Raw genomic sequence first — 19,436 nt, forward strand, 5'->3', positions numbered from 1 at the left:
GCCAAGTGGAAGGAAAGTTTTTGCTTTCCTCTCTCTATACCCTGCAAAACTTTCCCCAGCTCGGAGAAAATGTATGACCGAAGGAGCTTACCTTTGCCCACTGGTTTCGGGAAGCCATGCCCCTGGCTTGCCAGCAACGACAGCACCTGCACCACGACCGCCAGCTTGAGGAACATCCTGCCGCTGCCCGGCCACCTCGCCGGATGGGGAGCCTGGCCAGGGACGGGGGCTCCTGCCCGCGGGGGCTCCTGCCCTGCGCGCCCTTCCGCGCCCGCGGCCCCAAGCGCCGCGCAGCCGCCGCCCGGCGGGCGCTGTCCAGCGGCGCGGTGCTGAAGCAGCTGAGCGGAGCCGGCGCTCGGGAAAACCGCTCGGTCCCCGCTCCCCGCGGCCGCGGAAATGGTGGAGGCCGTCCCCGCCGCCGGCCCCGGGCATGGGGGGAGGAGACGGGGGAGGGCCGCGGCCGGCGGAGCATGCGCGCCCCGCTCCGCTCCCGCGGTTCCCGGCAGCCGCAGCCCCTCGTCTCCCGCTCCCGGGGGAGAAGGAGCGCTGCCGACGCAGGGCTTTGGGCAGCGCAGGCAAACTCTGGGAAGGGGCTGCGGGAAAATCCCGGACATCCCGGGGGGGCCTGGGGTGTGGGGTCAGCGCAGCAAGGCTGGGCCGCACACGCTTTTTGAGCCATAAAAGCTAAATCCGGCCCCGCAGAGGAGGCCTATGAATCATTTACATCTACGTAAGCTCTGTTCATGGGGGTGAATTACACAGTGAGGGCACAGTCATCGATGATTCTTTTTACTACGAAGAGAGGACATCAAAAGTTTAATTATAGCACATCTTGCTCTTTAAAATTTTGAATAAAAAAAAGAAATTAAAAAAAGCAGCAGCACAAGTGACATTAAGCACGTAAGCTACTTCTGTGCATTTTCATAAATTAAAATTTAGCCCTTGCAGGCACAGAACAGCAACAAATCCCTCGGGATCGGAGGAAGACATTTTCACCGTTTTATGGCAGAACAAAGGATCGCAGCGGTAGCTCTTTTCAGAACTATAGGATCTGCTTCCAAAATGGGAGACAAATCACAGTTGTTTTTCGTCAAAATAGATCTCATAGTTTTGTGGATGTAAATGCATACATGTAGAGGTCAGCTGAAAACCTTTAACATTAGAAATCTTGCTAACTCCTAAAGAAAAAACAAACCACCTTAAATCTCTATTTGAAGAGACGAAGAGGATCAGTGCATTTACAACTGAAAACCCGGAACACAGTGGAACTGTTCAGTCTCTCACCAATGCATAACGTTATTATAGTATAATCTGGGAAGAACACAAAAAGTAGAACAATGATATTTAATTGGACCACAAGCTCTAAAAAAAATAGCAATTTTCCCCCCTAATAGCAACCACTTTATTTAATACTCAAGCCTTTCCATATAAATTAGATGAAAATTAGACAAAATGCGATGCTATAGTTTACATCAGACTCATTTCCATAAATGATTCTGCCTGTGATCCACAGATCCAGAGCAATGAAAATAACTTTCAGAAATACACTGATAACCCCAGAATCTCTACCTAGAGCCGGGCTCCCATTCTTGCAGCTATATCAGCGTTAGGAATTATAGGATATTTTGGATAAAAACCTTTTGAGCATAGTTGTATATAAGAACAAAATAGCCTTATTTAAACATTGTCTGGTAACCTACAAGGAAACCTATTATGCTAAACACAACCTTCCCTCAGTTTAGAAGCACAGAAGTGCTTCCACAAGAAAGTGTAGAGTAACCTCTTCCCCTGCCATCTTTAGCATATATACACACATCCCAACACAAATCTCGAAACTACAGAATATTTCTGATACAGAAAAATGAAACTGTCAATTCTTACTTCAATGTGGCTTGATATTCTATCCTGGTTTTTTATTCATTCAACAGTTAATTGCCTATCTAATGTTCTCAATGCTCAAAAAATGTCTACTTTCTCTCAATTTACCCTTCCTGATTCTTACTTCTATACCATTTGAATATTTTCTGCAATGCACTGTAAATGTACATCTACTTAGAGGACTCCATTTCTTTAGTCATTCAGACAGAAGTCACCATAAAATACAAAAGCAATGAATGTACTTTAAACATGCTGAAATCAAGATAGCTGAAAAGCAGTGAGATCAGAAAAGGAACTCTCTGGTGACGATAATGCAAAGAAGTTGCTGATTAAAAAGACACCTATTTCTGTGATATGTGTAAAATATGGGGTTTTGTGTATAATGATATGTCTAACTGTATTCAAATGTGTTTATTTTACACGATACGCTTCTGTTTATGGGATAAATGTTTCTATTTATGTGAATTCTTTTCTCTATAATTTCCTGATTCCATACGGTTTGTTATTTCCTTAGTGCTAAATCACCTCCTGCTTTGCCAAGCCTCTCTAACAAGAAATGACACCCAAGGACTCTGCAGGGGCTGGGAATGGTAGCACGGAGAGAAAAGAACTCAAAGCCTGCCATCATCAAAAGACAGTATGGCTGCAGTAGCCACTCTAGTTCTTAAAACTGCAAGCAAAAAAAAAAGAAACATGCCAGGAAAGCCAAACCTAAAACTTTGACACAACCCCTTTCCCTGTTCATGGAGACATCACAACGTGCTCCCAGACACGTGCTGTAACTGGAAGCACAGAGCACACCTGCACTGCCACGCTCTGGTTTTGCACATTTGGCCCAGTACCCCTTGGTAGTGCACTGGTGAGCTTGTATGATACGTGACAGATAATACATAATCTCTGCTAATTATGACAAAATATGTTTAATCAGCGTAGGAAAATGACTGGGTAAAAGTGCTGCCTTTGTTTCTCACTACATCTCTGTTTTCATTTGGCATCATTTACATCATCTACAACTACACACTCCTCTTCCCAGCGCAGAGACAATACGGTGAAGAGCATAAGCTCTTCTATTTTGGATTCTATTTTGGCTCACCCACAATCAACCCATTTTCTATTCTAGAGCTATTTATTTCCAGTGATGATTCATGAGCCAGAAAGAATACCACTTGCCTATCAGATGCCAAGGAGAACTTACAGGAATGGCAATTATAATGTTTTTTATTGTGGTGAGTGCAGTTGATACGGAGCCTAGGGAAATAACTGAAATGCAGCCTTTCAGTGCTATTTTTACAGTTGTTGTATAACCACACTTCAAGGTTTTTCATCTAGCTGATGAAAACAGAAGGCAGATGAAAGCAGAAAAAAACCAAACAACCCAACAATGCACCTTGCCAAGTTTATGTCTACTTGGTAGACATTCCTTACTGTTCTGGATTTGCTTTTTCTACTTTATCTCATATTATGCTAAATGATATACTTAATATTCTCATGCTTAAAAGGAAAAAAAAATAATTGGAAAAGTTACTGGTGATCTTTATGCAAGGCATTAGATGTATCTACAATCATCTGACCATAAGTCATGTATCTTGCACATATGTGTGCACTATGAATAGTCCTCTCCATTTCAATGCAATCAACAGTATGAGAAATTAATCACACACAAGCCTGAGGGTTTGTACTCTACAAGTCATTTTACATACAGCATTTATCAGTACACCACCTAAGGCAAAGAGAAGGATGTAAGACCCTAGAGTCTATAAAAATAGAAGAAAAAAGTTATTAAGATTTGATCATTTGTTCCAGTTCCATCAGCTCTACCAACAGCTTTTCCTATGCTTATTGAACTTACATTTTTTGGTCTGCAAAGCTTACAAGGTTTTTACCTTCTGCAACGTAATGTCTTTACATGAGTAACTCTTAACTGAGATTTTTCTTAACCAATTCATTTCTTAAAATGAACTTTAAAAATACAGTCCAAATCTTCCAACTTAGCTTCAAGGAAATGCCAGCTTTTAATACGTTTTAAAATAATGACCTCAGTTTGTTCCTAATTGGCGCTTTTTTTTTTTTTTTATATCAATTTATAGCTTGGAACTTCACCATGATTTTTCTGACCAGACATGTGTTGGAGATGGAGAGATACTTTTCCCTTGGAAACACATAGCTGAGAAGGGATTACTTCAGTTTCTTCTCCACCCTTTCTAGGAAAAAAAAAATCACCTTTGAACTGAAATACAAACCAGAAAATGTCAAGTAATTTTGTTTTACAAAAATATGTGTAATTGAAAAAGGCATACGTGGGTTTCTGAAATGGAATTACGCATTCAAAACTACATAGATTCAGTATTAATTTAGTCTGCTGTCTTTTGCAAGACAATTGACTCATATTTAAGTGGCACTATGCGTTTTCCTTGTCACAGGAAAAACAGTGAGAGAAAAACAATTCTGTTAAAAAATACATTAAAGACTATCCGAATGTATCTTGTTGCATTTGGCCAAAGATTTCATTGCACCTTTGGAAAGGTATATCCTAATGCATCAGGTAAACGTGACTGGGTTAGATGCACTTTTTCACTTGTGGTATGAGGTATCTGTGGAAGTCACCTGGCAGCCTTCTTTGACGTGTTCATTTCATTGCTTTGCTGGTGAATGCCCAATTCCACCCCATCCACAAGATCTAATATCTAGATTAGGTATTAGGAAGATGAGGGTGCTGAGACACTGGCACAGGTTGCCCAGAGAAGCTGTGGACGCCCCATCCCTGGAGGTGTTCAAGGCCAGAATGGATGGGGCTTTGAGCAACCTGGTCTGGTGGGAGGTGTCCCTGGAACGAGATGGTCTTTAAGGTCCCTTCCAACCCAATCCACCCTGCGATTTGCCATGGCGATGAAGGCAGAGGCAGCCCCCAGCAGCTGCGCGGTGAAAGCCTTCTCAAGCGGCCGAGCCCTGCTGGGGCGGAATCGCCTCAGGACAGCGCTGCGGGGAGCCTCTCAGCCAAGGCCGCTCTCTAGATGTTTCCATTCACGCTTTAAGAATAATACCTCCCGTAAGTACCTACAAATCATGCCACTGCTTTCTTTGCAAACCCACCTTTAAATGCCTTTGTTTTGTGATACTGACAAAAAACTAAAGAGCCCGGGCGGGGCGGTTCGGCGGCTCCCGCGCCCCTCTCCAAGGCAGCGCTCCCTCAGGGGGGCTCCTGCTCGTATCTGGACGCGACCTGCGCCCGCCGTACCGCGGAGGACCCCGCCCCCGCCGTACCGCGGAGCAGCCGCCAGCGGAGACCGGGCCGGGCTCAGCGTCGCCCTCCGCCGGGCTGACCGGCTCTAAACGCTGTCCTTCAGCTCAGCCGCACGCTCTGAGGGGCGGGCAGCGGCGGGCAGGCGAGGCCGAGGGCTGAGGGAGCGGCTGTCGCACAGCCCGGGCCGCCCCGAGGCCGCTGCCCGCCCCTCAGAGCGCGCCGCCATTACGGTGTCCCCCGGCTCCCTCAGGCGCGAGCGGGGCGGGGCTGGGCGGGAGCGGTCCCGGAAGTGCGCGGCGCCGCCTGTGCTTCCCTTCCGGGCGGCGGCGGCGGGGAAGGGGCCGCGGCGGGAGCCGCCATGAGCGACGTGGTGGAGCGGACGCTGAGCGCCCTGCCCGGGCTGCTGGGGCAGCAGGAGCCGGGCGCCGGGCTGGGGGGCGCCGGGGGCGGCCCTGCCAGGGTTTCGGTCACCTCCCGACTCGGGAGCCTCATCCGGAGCATCACGGCGCTCACCTCCAAGCATGTACGGGCCGCGCTGCGGGGCGGGCCGGGCCTCCCGCTCCTCCCGCCGCGTCGCAGCGGGTGGGGGCCGGGCCTTACTCCTCTCCCTTCCCTCCCTGAGGGGCCGGCGCCGTCCCGCGGGGCGCTGGTGCGCTGTGGTGCGGGCCCCAGCCGCGGCGGCGGGCGCCGGCCTCTCCCCTCAGCCCCGGGACCCGGCCACAAACCTCCTCGCGATGCGTGTTTAGGTTGGAAGGGACCTTAAAGATCCTTAAAGAAGGCAAAAATTGCCTTCTGTGCTTGAAACAAGTAGCCCGGTGGTACTGCCGTGAATGAGGTATACGCTGGTGGAATGCTGTTAAATTAATGGGTCGTCTTCGGCTTCTGCTTTAAGTTTTTGCCTCCAGAATTTATGCGAGATGAAAATAAGAAGTTTAATCTGTTCTAGGAAGAAGAAAAACTAATCCAGCAGGAGCTAACCAGTTTGAAAGCAACAGTTTCTGCCCCCACCACAACACTTGTAAGTTCGTTAGTGGTCGCTGGCTGTGGGAACAGCGGGCCAAAGGTGGAAAAAAGCACTGTGCTCCTTTTGCCAGGGGGAGCATACAGGTTATCTGCATTATAGTTATTTAATTTTCAGCATTAGCAGATACCAATGTGTTTGGTTTTGCAGCGTGGCTCAAATAGTGAGGACACTGCAGTTCTGTTCAATGTGAACAAATTGTAGCAATACAGCACCCCAAGCCTGTCATTCAGTAGTTTCTGAAATTAATATAAACAAAAAAGCTAGATGATGAACTGCTTCCATCAAATAACCTTTCTAGGCTGACGTTGTTCTGACAATTAATTTGTGCTGTGTAAGAAGCTGTGCTTTGATCTATGTGTTCTTGCACGTGTCTTGAGTTGCAGGAGTTTGATATATTTTGGTTTGAGTTAGTTAATGAATGCTTCAGTCCCATAAGTGAGAGTTTTTGAAGGGAAAAATAAAGTTTTACATCACGCATAGGGAAAACCCATCCTAGGTCAGTGTAATGATTGGTAAAGAATAATTTGCATCTGCAGTGTGATCACCTGCCACTTCATATAATTAATTTATGTTAATCATAATTAATCTACTGTTGATAACATATTTAAGGGTAGTATATGGGAATTTCTGCTCTTACGGTTAGAAATTAACGTTGGCTCTCAGAAGAGGTTCATAGCAAAGGAAAAATTGCGAGTACCCTGACTTCAGAAAGCGTGTGTGAATGCACATATGTTTCTATCAGATAAAGTCACCTACTTGATTAGAGCAGTGAAGAAGAGCATAAAACATGACTGACTTAAAATTGTTAATAATTTATTTTTGGTATTTCAGAGGCTGATGAAAGAATGCATGGTTAGACTCATCTATTGTGAAATGCTGGGGTATGAGTCTTCCTTTGGATATATCCATGCAATCAAGCTTGCACAGCAAGGAAATCTTTTGGAGAAAAGAGTTGGTATGTGGGTGGAGCTGTAGCCTTAATAATGTTCTCAAACTCATATTTTAAAGTTTCTTGGGATTAATAATAATTCATGTTAAAAATATAACTTAAAAGGTTCTTCTGTTTTCTTGGTCTTGTTTCATAGTCTCTTGCTCCTCTTTCAAAGTAACTAATGCTCTAGCTTGTGAGCTGCTCTATATCTGCTTGTAGACCAGTTATTCTTTCATTGTTTTGAATTGTGGCACCAATAAAGAAGTAATTTCTGAGAAATTTTGTTAAAAGTCACATCAAGCTGAAAATGAGTTTCTGTCAGGGTTTGGTTTCTTTTTCAAGAACTGTAGTACAAGAGTAGAAAAAGATGCTCCTGTCAGACAATTTCTGCAAGCGTAGTATTGTTTTCCCAATATTTAACTTGGAGATAGTTGTTTAGAATTTTTATAAAGAGCATATTGGTGCTAGCAAAAATGTCCCTAAAATATTTTCTGTTTTGGTGCTTGTAGTATTTGTAGGATTTTTTTTTTATTATTTAGTTTAGAAACAGTTGTAGGAAATGAGGTAAGAAGGGAGGTCCTTATAGCATAGATGCAGAAGTTCCTGAGGAAATCTGAAAGGCTAATTCAGATTTCTTTGAAATGTTATGCTATTGTGATTTCCTTGCTTGCCAGTGTGGCTGTTAACTTGTTTCCAATAGATTTAGTTTGAAGTAGCTGTTAGCCTGTCTCATCTGGAGAATTTCCTTGCAGTTGCTGATTCAACTGCCTAGTGAAGACATTTCTTCTTGTTTGCAGAGAAAATGGTTTAACTCCAAGCAATACTGTGTCTGCATACACAGAAGGAAGGCAATGTCTTGCGGGATATGCTTGTTTGATATCCTTTGTTTGAGTTTCATCTGGATCATCCACTCAAGTATTGGAGTTTCTGAGAGAACATGTTACACGTGATGATTTAAAGTTGCTTTATCCCTGAGTAATGAAAGCCAGTGCACAGATGCTCTGGTAGGGATTAAGAAATTCTGTCTTCACTAAACCTGGGAGGGCAGGTGGTAACCTGTTTTGAAGAAAATTTTGTGACCTCTGTGTCAAGTACCAATGTGTCTTGTTAATTAATGGGTTTGAGACCTTTCCATAGTAGGGCTCTTTTTGAGAAGGTTTTGGTGAAGCAGTAACTTTTTATATTATATTTTAAATATAGGGGGCTTAAAGTTCTCAGGACACAAAGTCCCCTTAGCTTTTATCTGGTAAAAGGCTGTTATCTTGAGTTCCATAGTGATGGAAATCCATAGTTCCACAAGCAGGTAGAATAGTCTGATAGCCCAGACAACATAGTTGTTTGTATGCAAGTTGTCCATTTTGATCCCTAAGCCCTGAATGAACCACGACTGTTTTTTTTTTAGATCCATTTCTGTAATACAAATATTACCATGAGTTGTGGCTCACTCTCCCTACTCCCTGCCTTTCAGTCCCTTAGTTTAAAAGGAAGAGGGGTCTTGAAGAAAAAGGTTTCTGGCAGGTTGCTTTTCTGGGGTTCTGGAATTGTTATGAAATAACAAGGCAGTTTTTGGCATAGGATGTTAAATTTACTCTTCTGTATTCCACGTTAAATATAATTTTTATTTGAAATGGAACTTTATTTTTTTTTTAAAAAAAGAAAAGGAAGTGCATTTGTGTTTTGTATTCTAGAAGTAATATACTTTTATCTGTGCAGAGAAGATGATAGTTTTCCAGGAAGTGATTTCTCATGGTGCTCTTGACTGCTTTTTAGCTATAACAGTATTGTAATGTCTCATTTCTCACATCTTATGAATTCTTAGCTGTTATTTGTTGAGCTGTACTGCAACCACAAATATAAGTAGTTTGCCTGGAAATAAAAGGAAGTGTTGATATTTAAAACCCGAGCAACTGCCATCCAACAGTGGGGTCTTTTCTTGGGCTTTTGTAATTGTTTGAGAGAACTCTTATTACAGTCAATCTTAAGTTTTCTATTTTGAAGTCACTTATTGCTTGAAAGTGGTAATGAAAGCTGCTTTCTTTTATAGGTTACTTGGCAGTTTCTTTATTTCTACATGAAAACCATGAACTGCTACTTCTACTTGTGAACACAGTTGTGAAGGTACAGTGTTTTTGGATGTCTGGAGGTAAACTAAAATTGAACCAATTCTTCCCATTTTCTGTCAGGCAACATCTAAGCTACATACTCATCAGTTCTATCTTGCTGTCTTAAAATTGCTCTTTCTTTGGTTAGCAATGAAAATTTGAAACAGTTTTCCCTGGCTTTTTAATTTAATCTTGGTATTCCTGCTGTTGAAGCCATATTTTTACATTTTTTCAAAGGAGATGTACCGTAAAATTTTCTTTATAAAATGTACCAATTATATACATTCTCAACTCCAGGAGGAGCTGTGCATGCATATTTCAATGTAAACTTTTGCTTTTAACTGACAGCAAGTACCTGTTGGCTTCTTTGAGTTCCTTTGATAATTTTAATAGAAAATGGAAATACGCTTTGGGGGGACACTGAAATTCTAGTACCTAATAATATTTTATAGGTGTCATCATCTATATTACAGCCTCTTACATGGAGCAGTTGTGACTTACTGTAACTCTGTGTAATGATTGCTTTCATATTACAGTAGGTCAAAGTCACATAAATTATAGACTGAAAGAGATACTAATTTTGTTGTTGTGACTGAAAACTGTTTTATAATCTTTGAAGATCTTTACTTGAAACTTGAGTTTTCAACTTTTTATATCATTGAGTAAGGATACAAAAAAAAAAAGTGAAAAATGGGAGTCCACAAAGAACTAAATCAAAATGAGGACGAAAACTTGCCTGGGACAAATGGCCAGAACAAATAATGATGTGATCTGGAAATCTTAAATGTTTCATTTGTTTTGAAAAATAATTCTAATCCTGTATTTCATGAATTCATCCATCCTTTTTTGGTTTAAGATTGTGGTGAGCTATATCTACTCCTTTTAATTATATTTGGGACAGACTGTTAATTTTTATTATTTATGTTTTTGTAGGATATTATGTAATAAATCAGGTAATTTGCATTCACTTCTTAGGGAGTAGGTAACGTCTTATTTTAGTGTACGGATATGTAACTGACAGTATTATTGAGCTTGGTGATTTTTCTTCTTAATTCTTTGGGCTAGATCAAAGACGCTAGAGGGAATGCTGTTGAATTCTGTGAGATGTGACTCATCCCACTGATCCAGCTGGGGGCTTAGCATAGTTTTGCAATCATAAAAAAATTTCTGTAACCAAACATTGTGTGTTAATCTCACATACGTTTAAAATATGATTGTAGTTCTGTCATATGGGTTTGAGGAGCTCCTTATTTCTTCCTGTATAAGAGAAGAAAAGAACCTGATTAACTCAGTGAGAGCTGGTGCTTCTCAAACACAAGCAGACAAGGGGATGGCTGGCAGCGGGATGCTTGCTGTAGGTGGGCTATATCCAGCCTGCTTGTGAAAGATTTGGGTTACGTCTGTGCAGAATTTTAAAGTCTAAATAAAAAATGACTGTCTTATCTCAATGATTCTAACAGGACTTACAGAGCACTAATCTCGTAGAGGTGTGCATGGCGTTAACTGTTGTCAGCCAGATCTTTCCACGGGAGATGATTCCAGCTGTTCTTCCCCTAATAGAAGACAAGCTCCAGCATTCCAAGTACGTATTCATTTACAGAATTTCAAGTGGCCTGGTACACTCCAATGACTTAATGTTGTAGTTAGTTTTAGTAAACTGTGGTTTTATTCTGAGTTGATCTTTCTAATCATTACCTTCAAAAATTGTTCCTCTCCTTGTTTTACTCATAAATTCTCGTCTGTTTTATTTGCAGTATTTACTGAGTATTGGAGAGGTATTAATTTTTTTCATAACCAGTGTTGATAGGTAAATGTAATTGAATTTTTTTGGTGGTGTCCTTTTAACAAATATGTGGATGAAGAAGTATTTGTAGAGTAAGTGGAGTACTTCACTGATACTTTTCTTTTTTTTAAAATAAAGCTCTTTATAGAAACTTTGTTGGTAAAAGTATATCTGCATATATTAATACCCTTGAATTGTGTGATCCATAATTTATAATATCCCATACACAGAGGATAATATTATAAGTGTTGAGTTGAAAGGGAACTGCAGAATGAACTGACATGGTAACTTCTGGGCAAGTGTTTTTTAGAGCTGCACAAGTGATCACAACAGATCAGCAGTGGCCAATTTCATTGTTTATTTGGTGGCCATTCTCTTGAATCGTCAATCTGACATGAAGCCCTACTATGCTTTTAAATTTGCTTTGTCACTTCCTCACTTAGATGGTATTTGCAAAGTCATTTGTTATGAAATATATAAAGCATGGATTCTCATCTCTCTCCAAATCACAATGGCTGGCCACATAATTTTATGTTGCTGTACAAATAACAAGTGCAAGTGGGTTTTTTTTAAGTACTTAAAATACACCAGCAGTTTCATTTTGTTTTCTGTAAATCTTCTTTCTCTTCAGGGAAATTATCCGAAGAAAAGCTGTTCAAGCTTTATATAAATTCTATCTCATTGCTCCTAACCAAGTTCAGCATATTCATGATAAGTTCCGGAAAGCCTTATGTGACAGGGATGCTGGAGTCATGGCTGCCTCTTTGCATATTTATCTTCAAATGATTAAGGTAGGCAAAGAATTAGAAGCACAATTGAACTTAGGAACTATTTTAAATTTTTAATTTTAAATGCACAGTGTACTGTTCAGAAGTTTTGCAGAAAAAGCTTACTTGTAATTGTTAGAAAAGTTAATTTATGTGATCACGGATATTTGTGCTATGTTTCTTTGTGCTAGCTCTCCATTTAACTTGACAGGTCTGCTTCTTGCACGATCTGAATGCTCAGCATCATTGGTATCCTGAGCTTAGGATCTAGCTTCTACAGTGTGTTAGAGGATTTGCTGAAACTTGCTTGTGAATGTTTTTGTGTGTGTTTTTTACTGTTGCCTTCAAGCTACATTTACTCCCTTTGCAAATGTGTGAGAAAATAGCATAGGTTTAAAGCGAAGAACTTAGAGGTGTTGAGGGGTGAGAGCAGAAGCTTGATTTAAAGAAATTAAACCGTTAGTGTAGGTATTTTGATCATACTTAAGTTGTGGTTTATTTTTACTTTTGAGGTGCTGTATCAAAATCTTTGAATTGTATTTCTTTTTCATTATGTAGGAAAACTCCTCTGGATACAAGGACTTGACTGGGAGTTTTGTAACCATCCTGAAGCAGGTAGTGGGAGGGAAGCTCCCCGTTGACTTCAACTATCACAGCGTGCCAGCACCATGGTTACAAATTCAGCTTTTAAGAATATTAGGGCTGTTAGGAAAAGATGATCCAAGGTAACCATATCTTTCTCTATAATTGATATTTTGAAGGTACAAAGAATACAGTTATGACCTGTACTTCCTAGACAGCTTTCTGCTTTGGTTTTTTTTCCGTAAGAACATTTCAGTGTTGAACTTACACATTTGTTACTAACCAATACGGTGAGGAGATAGTTTGTTGTGTTTTTTTTTTTTTTTAAGTACAAAATTAATTTGTTCTGGATTGGCTAAACAATTGGAACCATTGTGGAATATGCTTGAAATATTTTTATTTTTTTTTTTCCTGGGACTTCTATTACTATGTTATCAAACAACTGTGTGAAAATCCAGAGTAAGATACTTTTAAAAGAGGTGTCATTTCAGGAGGAGCTAGTTGTCTGTGATCCTTTTCCTGTTGATGTTGTACTTTTTTATACAAGCAGTGAGGGCAGTGTTTTCATTCTTGTGATATGGTAAATGGTTCTTTTGAAAGCTGCAAACATCTTGTTAGATGCCATTTAGAAACATGTTATAGAGCTCTTCCATGTTGAAGTGAATCTGGGGATATGATCAATAATTTGTGTTACAGATTTCAATACTAGTGTTTGAGCTGTTTGGCAAAGTAAGACTACATGCTTGTTAGAGCTGCAAATAATTTTGAATATTTTTTCTTTATTTTTTCTTGTTAAACAGGACAAGTGAATTGATGTATGATGTTCTAGATGAATCTTTAAGGAGAGCGGAGATAAATCATAATATTACATATGGTGGGTGAGGTTATTTTATGTAATTATCAGTATTTGGAAAAATTGAAAATATGAGTAGTTGCTCGTGCTAAAATATGTATGCAGTACTTTTGAAAAATCTTATTATATTCTTAATGAACAATAACTGTATTCTTAAGTGTCCAAATAGTAAATTGTAAAACAGGTGATACATTGCTGTAGAGTACAGGTTTTATCATTGAAGTAAAACATTTTTGTTTACTGTGAATTCCTCTTGACTCAAAAGCCTCTATCCTATGTTTGTGTTGTCCTTGTCCATAAAGAACAGAAAGGAAGAGCTTTCAGCTTCTTCATGAAAGCTCTGACTGAATGTTGCCTTAGTTGAAATAAATGATAAAAGAAAAATCCTAGTGATACAGCTGTTTATTAGAAATGCTTAGATCTTCTTTTCACTGCCTTGAAAAAGGCAGTAAAAAAGTAAGCAAGAGTGACAGCATCAGTTCCTTACAGCTCTGTAGGGCTTTTCCTCTACCCTCAGTTAATAAAAATTACACCTCCAGAGTTCAGTGATAGATGTTTTTGGCACACATCTCAATTTAAAATTTCTAGAACATGGTAGAAGGCTGTGTCAATTTCATTACCTTTTCAGTAGAGAACGGTGTATTTGTTGCTAGAACAAAGCAAAAGGATTAATTGCATTGTTAAGATTTTTCTAATAAAAAGTTGAGCAATTTATTTGGCTTTTTCTTTGCCTTTCCCTCCCCAGACACCCAGATCTGATGTTCTAGAACCCTGCATTAAGAGGTGTTTCACTATTAAAACCAAAACCTAACCCCTCATTATTTTATTGTTAAAGTAAAGCCCCATAAATGTTGCCAAAGTACCTGTGCAAATGGAATGGAAAGAAAATTAAGACTCTTTTAAAACAGCGCTGGGGTGGGGAAGGAACATGGCTCAGAGCTCTAGATGTCTAATGCCTACTTGATAGATATTTTGTAAAGCATTGTGTGAGCTTCGCTTCCACTAAAGAGGGGAGCTTTGGGGAAGTATTCTCTTTTAGTAAATAATATATGAGGAAACATCTGTCAGACTTTTAGTGTATTCAGTTTATTGCTTCTATTCTTTTAGGCAAGAACACACAAGGTATTGGGAGGTGTGTTGCCTTGTAATGCAGACAATTTGCACTTGGAATTGCTAAGAGTTAAACATTAAATTTGTTTTAAGTACTTATGGGGCCAAAGTGGGCAGTTTATTATGGTTTATGCAAGGACATAGAATTTAGGTATGTAGTTTTTGTTCATATGATAAGCTTTTATAAAACTTCTGTTGATGATCCCAGACTAAAGAAAAATGTAATTCGGAGTGTTTGCTCTTTTTTCTTACACAAAGTCCTTGGTTATGCACGTTTCTTGCTTCCTGTAGGCAACTGAGCTGTTAATAAGCTAGTCTTTCCCAGATTTAGTTTTGTAATGCTTAAGAAAAGTAGATTGCCTATTGGACAGTTCAGTTAGGGACTGAATTACAAGAACAACTGAAAATTAGATCTTGATTTTTAAATGCCAGTTAACTTGGCAAGAGTAACTTGGTCTGAAACTTTGCCTGAATTGCTGCCACAAAGGATTAATTACTTTTTGTGTGTTGTTCGGTTTACTTCTAGCTTTTCTACAGACAACTATGTCAAGGGTTGTTTTTTTAAATAAATATGTTCTTGGGGTGATTTTGGCTGTTGGTAGTAGCTAAGAAATCGTATGAATTATTGAGAAGTGCGTGGTCTCAAATCATTTATAGTTTCCCATTGGCGTTCTAAAAACCATCCCAGTCCTTGAGCAATAAGGACAGAAAGTTGTATGTGCAGTGGCAAAAGCTAATAAAAAATAGGTATATACTAGAAGAGATAGTCTTTCATCCTGCTTTTACTTCTGTCAGTAGGTACTCAGCAGTTAGATTCAGTGGGGGTGGGACAGCAGTGCCGTTCCTTGATATAGCCAGTGAGCTTGTTTGCTTGTTAAACATTTTTGCATTATAGAAGTATTTAATGCACATTAATTACATGTTGGATTTTTTTTTCCCCTCCCACAGCCATCTTGTTTGAATGTGTCCAAACAATTTATACAATTCATCCCAAATCTGAACTACTTGAAAAGGCTGCCAAGTGTATTGGAAAATTTGTTTTGTCACCTAAAATTAATTTGAAGTACTTAGGTAAGGATACCTGATTTCATTAAGATGTTTTTAATTTGATCATAGTAGTATACATTCTGTTATATCATTCTCAATCACTTATATTCTAGGCTTAAAGGCTCTGACCTATGTTATCCAGCAGGATCCTAATCTGGCACTTCAGCACCAGATGACGATAATTGAATGTCTGGACCATCCAGATCCCATTATTAAAAGGGAGGTTAGTGAATTTTTAAATCTAAAAAGTTAGATTAACTTTTAAGCTGAGTGATAGGTTTTTCTAAAGTAAGTAGTGTAAAAAGCATATTATGTCTTGGTTATTGTGAGAGAACAGTTATGAACAATAGTAATGTGACAAGCTGTGTAAATAAGCAGCATATTTCATTTGACTTGTCAAATACAGTTGCTCAATTTGGCATTCTGCTAAGATGTTTCTGTTTGCCTACTTCCTTTTTTGAATTGTCAGAGCCAACTAAATATATTTTTTGCTTTCTTTTTCAGACTCTAGAGCTTCTCTATAGAATTACAAATGGACAGAATGTAATTGTCATAGTTCAGAAGATGCTTGACTACTTAAAAGAAAGCAAGGAAGAATATGCTATCATCAACTTAGTTGGCAAAATAGCAGAACTAGCTGAGAAATATCCTTTTATTATTTTTCTGAGCTAGCTGAGAAATATCCTTTTATTCTTCTGAAGCTTTGGAGTCAGAAATCAAGCAAATGTAGCATTTTTACCTTTCAAAACATCTTTCATGATCTTTTGAAGTAGATACTAAGCTATGCTTTCCACTGGCTTTCAAATGTAAAAAAAAAAGATATGCAAAAGGAAGTGTGTACCAAAATGACCACGGTGTTTCTTGTATTTCACTGCGAGAAAGTAATTGCACTCAAAATACTTTATTTTGGCTTTGGAGTTTTAGCATTAAAACCTTGTGTCTTTAAAGTCTTTTACCACTGCATGGGGAGAGATGCCTCAGTGCTGCATTGAGTGCTGTTCTGTAATTGTGGGCATGATCAAAATGTTTATTGTTTTTCAGTAAATCAACAGCAAAACACAGCTGAAAAGAACAGCTTAGTCTATCATTGATCAAGAGATATTGAGCAAACAAACTCAAGAGATTATGCTGAAAAGTTAGCATGGAGCAAATGTGAACTTAAAATATGGTAGGACATGTTCTCAGAGCTAAATCCTTCTGTGAATGTGGCTGTTCATGCTCTGTGAAGTCTACTCAAACTCTTATTTTTTTACTCTAACATTTATTCATGCACAACTTAAGATATATTGATTGGCAAGCCAGCAAATTGCACATAATGCATAGCTGTGAAGTTTGTGTGTGGGTTTTTTCAACAGGGCAGTAATTTAGGAGTTCTCTGCCTGATCACCAGTTTTCATGAAGTTTACAGGAAACATTTTAGAAAAGATACAGTAATATTTCCTTTTCAGTTAGATTGAGCTGATATTTGACCTAAGGACCCCAGCTTATTGGAGAGAGGAAGAGGTGTAGCTTATTTGTGGAAAATTTATTTTCTTAGGAAATGTACTAAAAAAAAAAAAGAAAGAAAAAGTTATGCCTTCGCACTTCATTCCTTAACATCTGGACAGGTATGCCCCTGACAATGAGTGGTTCATCCAAACAATGAATGCTGTGTTTTCAGTTGGAGGTGATGTTGTGCATCCTGATATTCCAAACAACTTTCTGAGGCTGCTGGCTGAAGGTGAGAATCTCCCCAAATGCTCTGGAGAATGTGGTGTTGTTTTCTTAAAATGCACTTTGAAATATTTGATGGGACATGCTATTTCGTTTCAGGCAAAGTATGTGTTGTTTTCTATCTAGGATTTGATGATGGAAAGGAAGATGATCAGCTACGGATGTATGCGGTGCAGTCTTACTTGGCATTGCTGGATGATGAAAGTGCATTGTATCCCCAGAAATTCCTTCAAGTTATGAGTTGGGTAAGGTAGAGACATGGTCAAAGTTGAATACACAGATATGAGGAAACTGTCAAAGGTAGTGATGTTTTTAATAAATATTTTAAAATTTTATTTTTAGTCATGAATATTCTGTTTTTACTTGAAGTCAAGATAATATGCTGAAATCTGAGTTTAATGTTCCCCTTTGGTGCCTGAGGACTACTTAGCTCGTCACAGTTTGTGGAAAAGCTGACTTAACATAAAGGTCATTTCAAGCCGTTGACGTTTAAAACACAAAATGGTAAAGAAATAATTTAGAAAATGTTTAAATAATAGTTTCTTGAGCATGAGGTGGATATTATTGTGTTATTTAGTACTGCATTCCAATTTCAAAACTGAAACCACTGCTCTGTGTGGCTAAATGCATATTTTGTCTGCTCTTTGTGACTAGGTATTGGGGGAATATTCCAGTCTTGCTACAGATGTTGATCCAGAAGTTATTTTGACAAAGCTACACAGCCTGCTGAAGAAGACTTCTGTTACTCCTGAAACTAAAGTGTGGATAATGGCTGCAGTCACCAAGACAGCATCACGCACCTCTTGCTCTAAAACAGTTGACAAACTAATCCAAGAATTTAGCAACTCTCTAGATACCTGCATGAGACAATATGCCTTCGAATTGAAGCATCTGTGTGAAGACAAAGCACTGATGAAAAAGTTGCTTCCATTTGATGCTAGTTGCAATGACATGGTGGTAAGAAGGCTGCAATGCGTGTTCTTCATGAACTTGTGTGGTTCAGGCAGTTGAATACTTTTGGTAAAAGGTGTTTCCAGAATGAATGATGCTTGACAGTTCTGACTGGTGCCAGTCTTCAGTCTGATATAAGTTAGTTTTGGGAAACGTACTTTTTCATGCATATGTGGTGAATCATAATGTTCTGTACTGAAAGATAAAGAGCCATAGTGTTTAGTTAGTAAGCTGGGGTGGCTTTTAACAAAGTTCTGATTTCATACACTGATTTTTTTTTTTTTGTTGTCTCTTTTTTTGAAGACAAATTAGGCCTCCTTTAGTGATGTGGTGCTGCTTTTTAGTTCAAAGGGTTTACTATTAAGAAACTACTGTTCTTTGTGCTGAAATGTCCATAATAACTGATGGAAAACTAGCAACATTGCTGAGGTTCTTGAGGGGTTGTTTTGAATTCATTGTTTCCATATAATGTAGTGATACGCTTAAGCATTTTGAGAAAACTCCACTCTGCTTTTCTTATTGTTTAGACAAAAAAATCAGTAGTGGAAGAGGTTGATTTAAGTTACAGATCTCTAGCTCAAAGTCTGTTTCAACATCCTTCTGCTAATTTCTGTTAATACAGCAGCTTTACTGATAGGTATGGGAGATGTGACACAGGAAGATCCCAATTTGTTGATAAGATAAAATATTCTTTTGGTAGCATCATGCTTATGAATAGAAGATATTTTTATTGTTTTCTCGCTTTTCTTAATTTTCTGTAGGTAGATGCTTCCTTATCTTTTCTGGATGGGTTTGTGGCTGAGGGACTTGGTCGTGGTGCAGCACCGTATAAGCCTCACCACCAGAGACAAGAGGAGAAACTTTCTCAGGAAAAAGGTGACTGTTAGTTTACTGCTTTTATTAAATAGCTGGTAAATGGCTTGATAAAGTATTCACAAACAAGTTAAGTGTACAGTTAAGATAACATTACTTTAAGAAATAATATTAATACATCTCTTTGTAAACTTAGCTAAGTTCAAGTTGGATTTTAGTTCCAACTAAAGCTAGTGTCTGTCTAGCTGGTATATGTAACTGCTCATTTATCATGGGATGCTGTACTGCAGAGGAGAACCTTTATATTGGTCTGTGGGATTTAAAATTTGTGAGGATTATTAAAGTGAAAGCAAAGGTTTCCTAACTTTACCATTCTGAGCACTTAGTCTGGACTGTGGAATTACAGTTTGCAATAATAACCATTATGAACCTATTTCATGACACAAATCCTACATTTTTTACCTGGTATAGGTATAATTAAGACAGCAGTATGTGCTTTTTATTTGTTTTAAAATATCCCAAAACTACCTATAATCCTTTTTTTTTTTTTTTTTTTTTTTTTTTTTTTTTTTTTCTAAAAAAAAAAAAAAAAAAAAAAAAAAAAAAAAAAAAAAAAAAGTTCTAGGAAAAATATTAAACCC

General features: G+C 39.0%; 2 protein-coding genes across 7 annotated transcripts in view; one reads left to right on the plus strand and one right to left on the minus strand.

The window, feature by feature from the left end:
• The window catches only part of SCG3 (secretogranin III), a 28,002-nt gene extending 27,535 nt beyond the window's left edge, over positions 1-467 (minus strand). Inside the window, exon 1 of one of the 2 annotated variants that reach the window (XM_014944486.1) lies at positions 92-467. In XM_014944486.1, coding sequence (XP_014799972.1) covers positions 92-176 — 85 coding nt within the window. In that variant the 5' untranslated portion in view covers positions 177-467. The remainder of the gene's footprint in view (positions 1-91) is intronic. The other variant, XM_014944484.1, reaches the window with a different exon arrangement.
• Positions 468-4,864: 4,397 nt separating this feature from the next.
• The window catches only part of AP4E1 (adaptor-related protein complex 4, epsilon 1 subunit), a 23,061-nt gene continuing 8,489 nt past the window's right edge, over positions 4,865-19,436 (plus strand). Inside the window, exons 1-15 of one of the 5 annotated variants that reach the window (XM_014944695.1) lie at positions 4,865-4,924; positions 6,066-6,137; positions 6,975-7,098; positions 9,119-9,192; positions 10,637-10,758; positions 11,591-11,750; positions 12,285-12,451; positions 13,109-13,182; positions 15,220-15,342; positions 15,432-15,541; positions 15,823-15,962; positions 16,926-17,038; positions 17,158-17,276; positions 17,686-17,988; positions 18,744-18,858. In XM_014944695.1, coding sequence (XP_014800181.1) covers positions 6,981-7,098; positions 9,119-9,192; positions 10,637-10,758; positions 11,591-11,750; positions 12,285-12,451; positions 13,109-13,182; positions 15,220-15,342; positions 15,432-15,541; positions 15,823-15,962; positions 16,926-17,038; positions 17,158-17,276; positions 17,686-17,988; positions 18,744-18,858 — 1,738 coding nt within the window. In that variant the 5' untranslated portion in view covers positions 4,865-4,924; positions 6,066-6,137; positions 6,975-6,980. Of the gene's footprint in view, positions 4,925-5,453; positions 5,643-5,690; positions 5,955-6,065; positions 6,138-6,974; positions 7,099-7,874; positions 8,079-9,118; positions 9,218-10,636; positions 10,759-11,590; positions 11,751-12,284; positions 12,452-13,108; positions 13,183-15,219; positions 15,343-15,431; positions 15,542-15,822; positions 15,963-16,925; positions 17,039-17,157; positions 17,277-17,685; positions 17,989-18,743; positions 18,859-19,436 lie in introns of those variants that run through there. The other 4 variants (XM_014944693.1, XM_014944694.1, XM_014944697.1 and 1 more) reach the window with 4 other exon arrangements.

The sequence above is a fragment of the Calidris pugnax genome, unplaced genomic scaffold (assembly GCF_001431845.1).
Source record: "Calidris pugnax isolate Ruff unplaced genomic scaffold, ASM143184v1 scaffold70, whole genome shotgun sequence".
Taxonomy (NCBI): domain Eukaryota; kingdom Metazoa; phylum Chordata; class Aves; order Charadriiformes; family Scolopacidae; genus Calidris; species Calidris pugnax.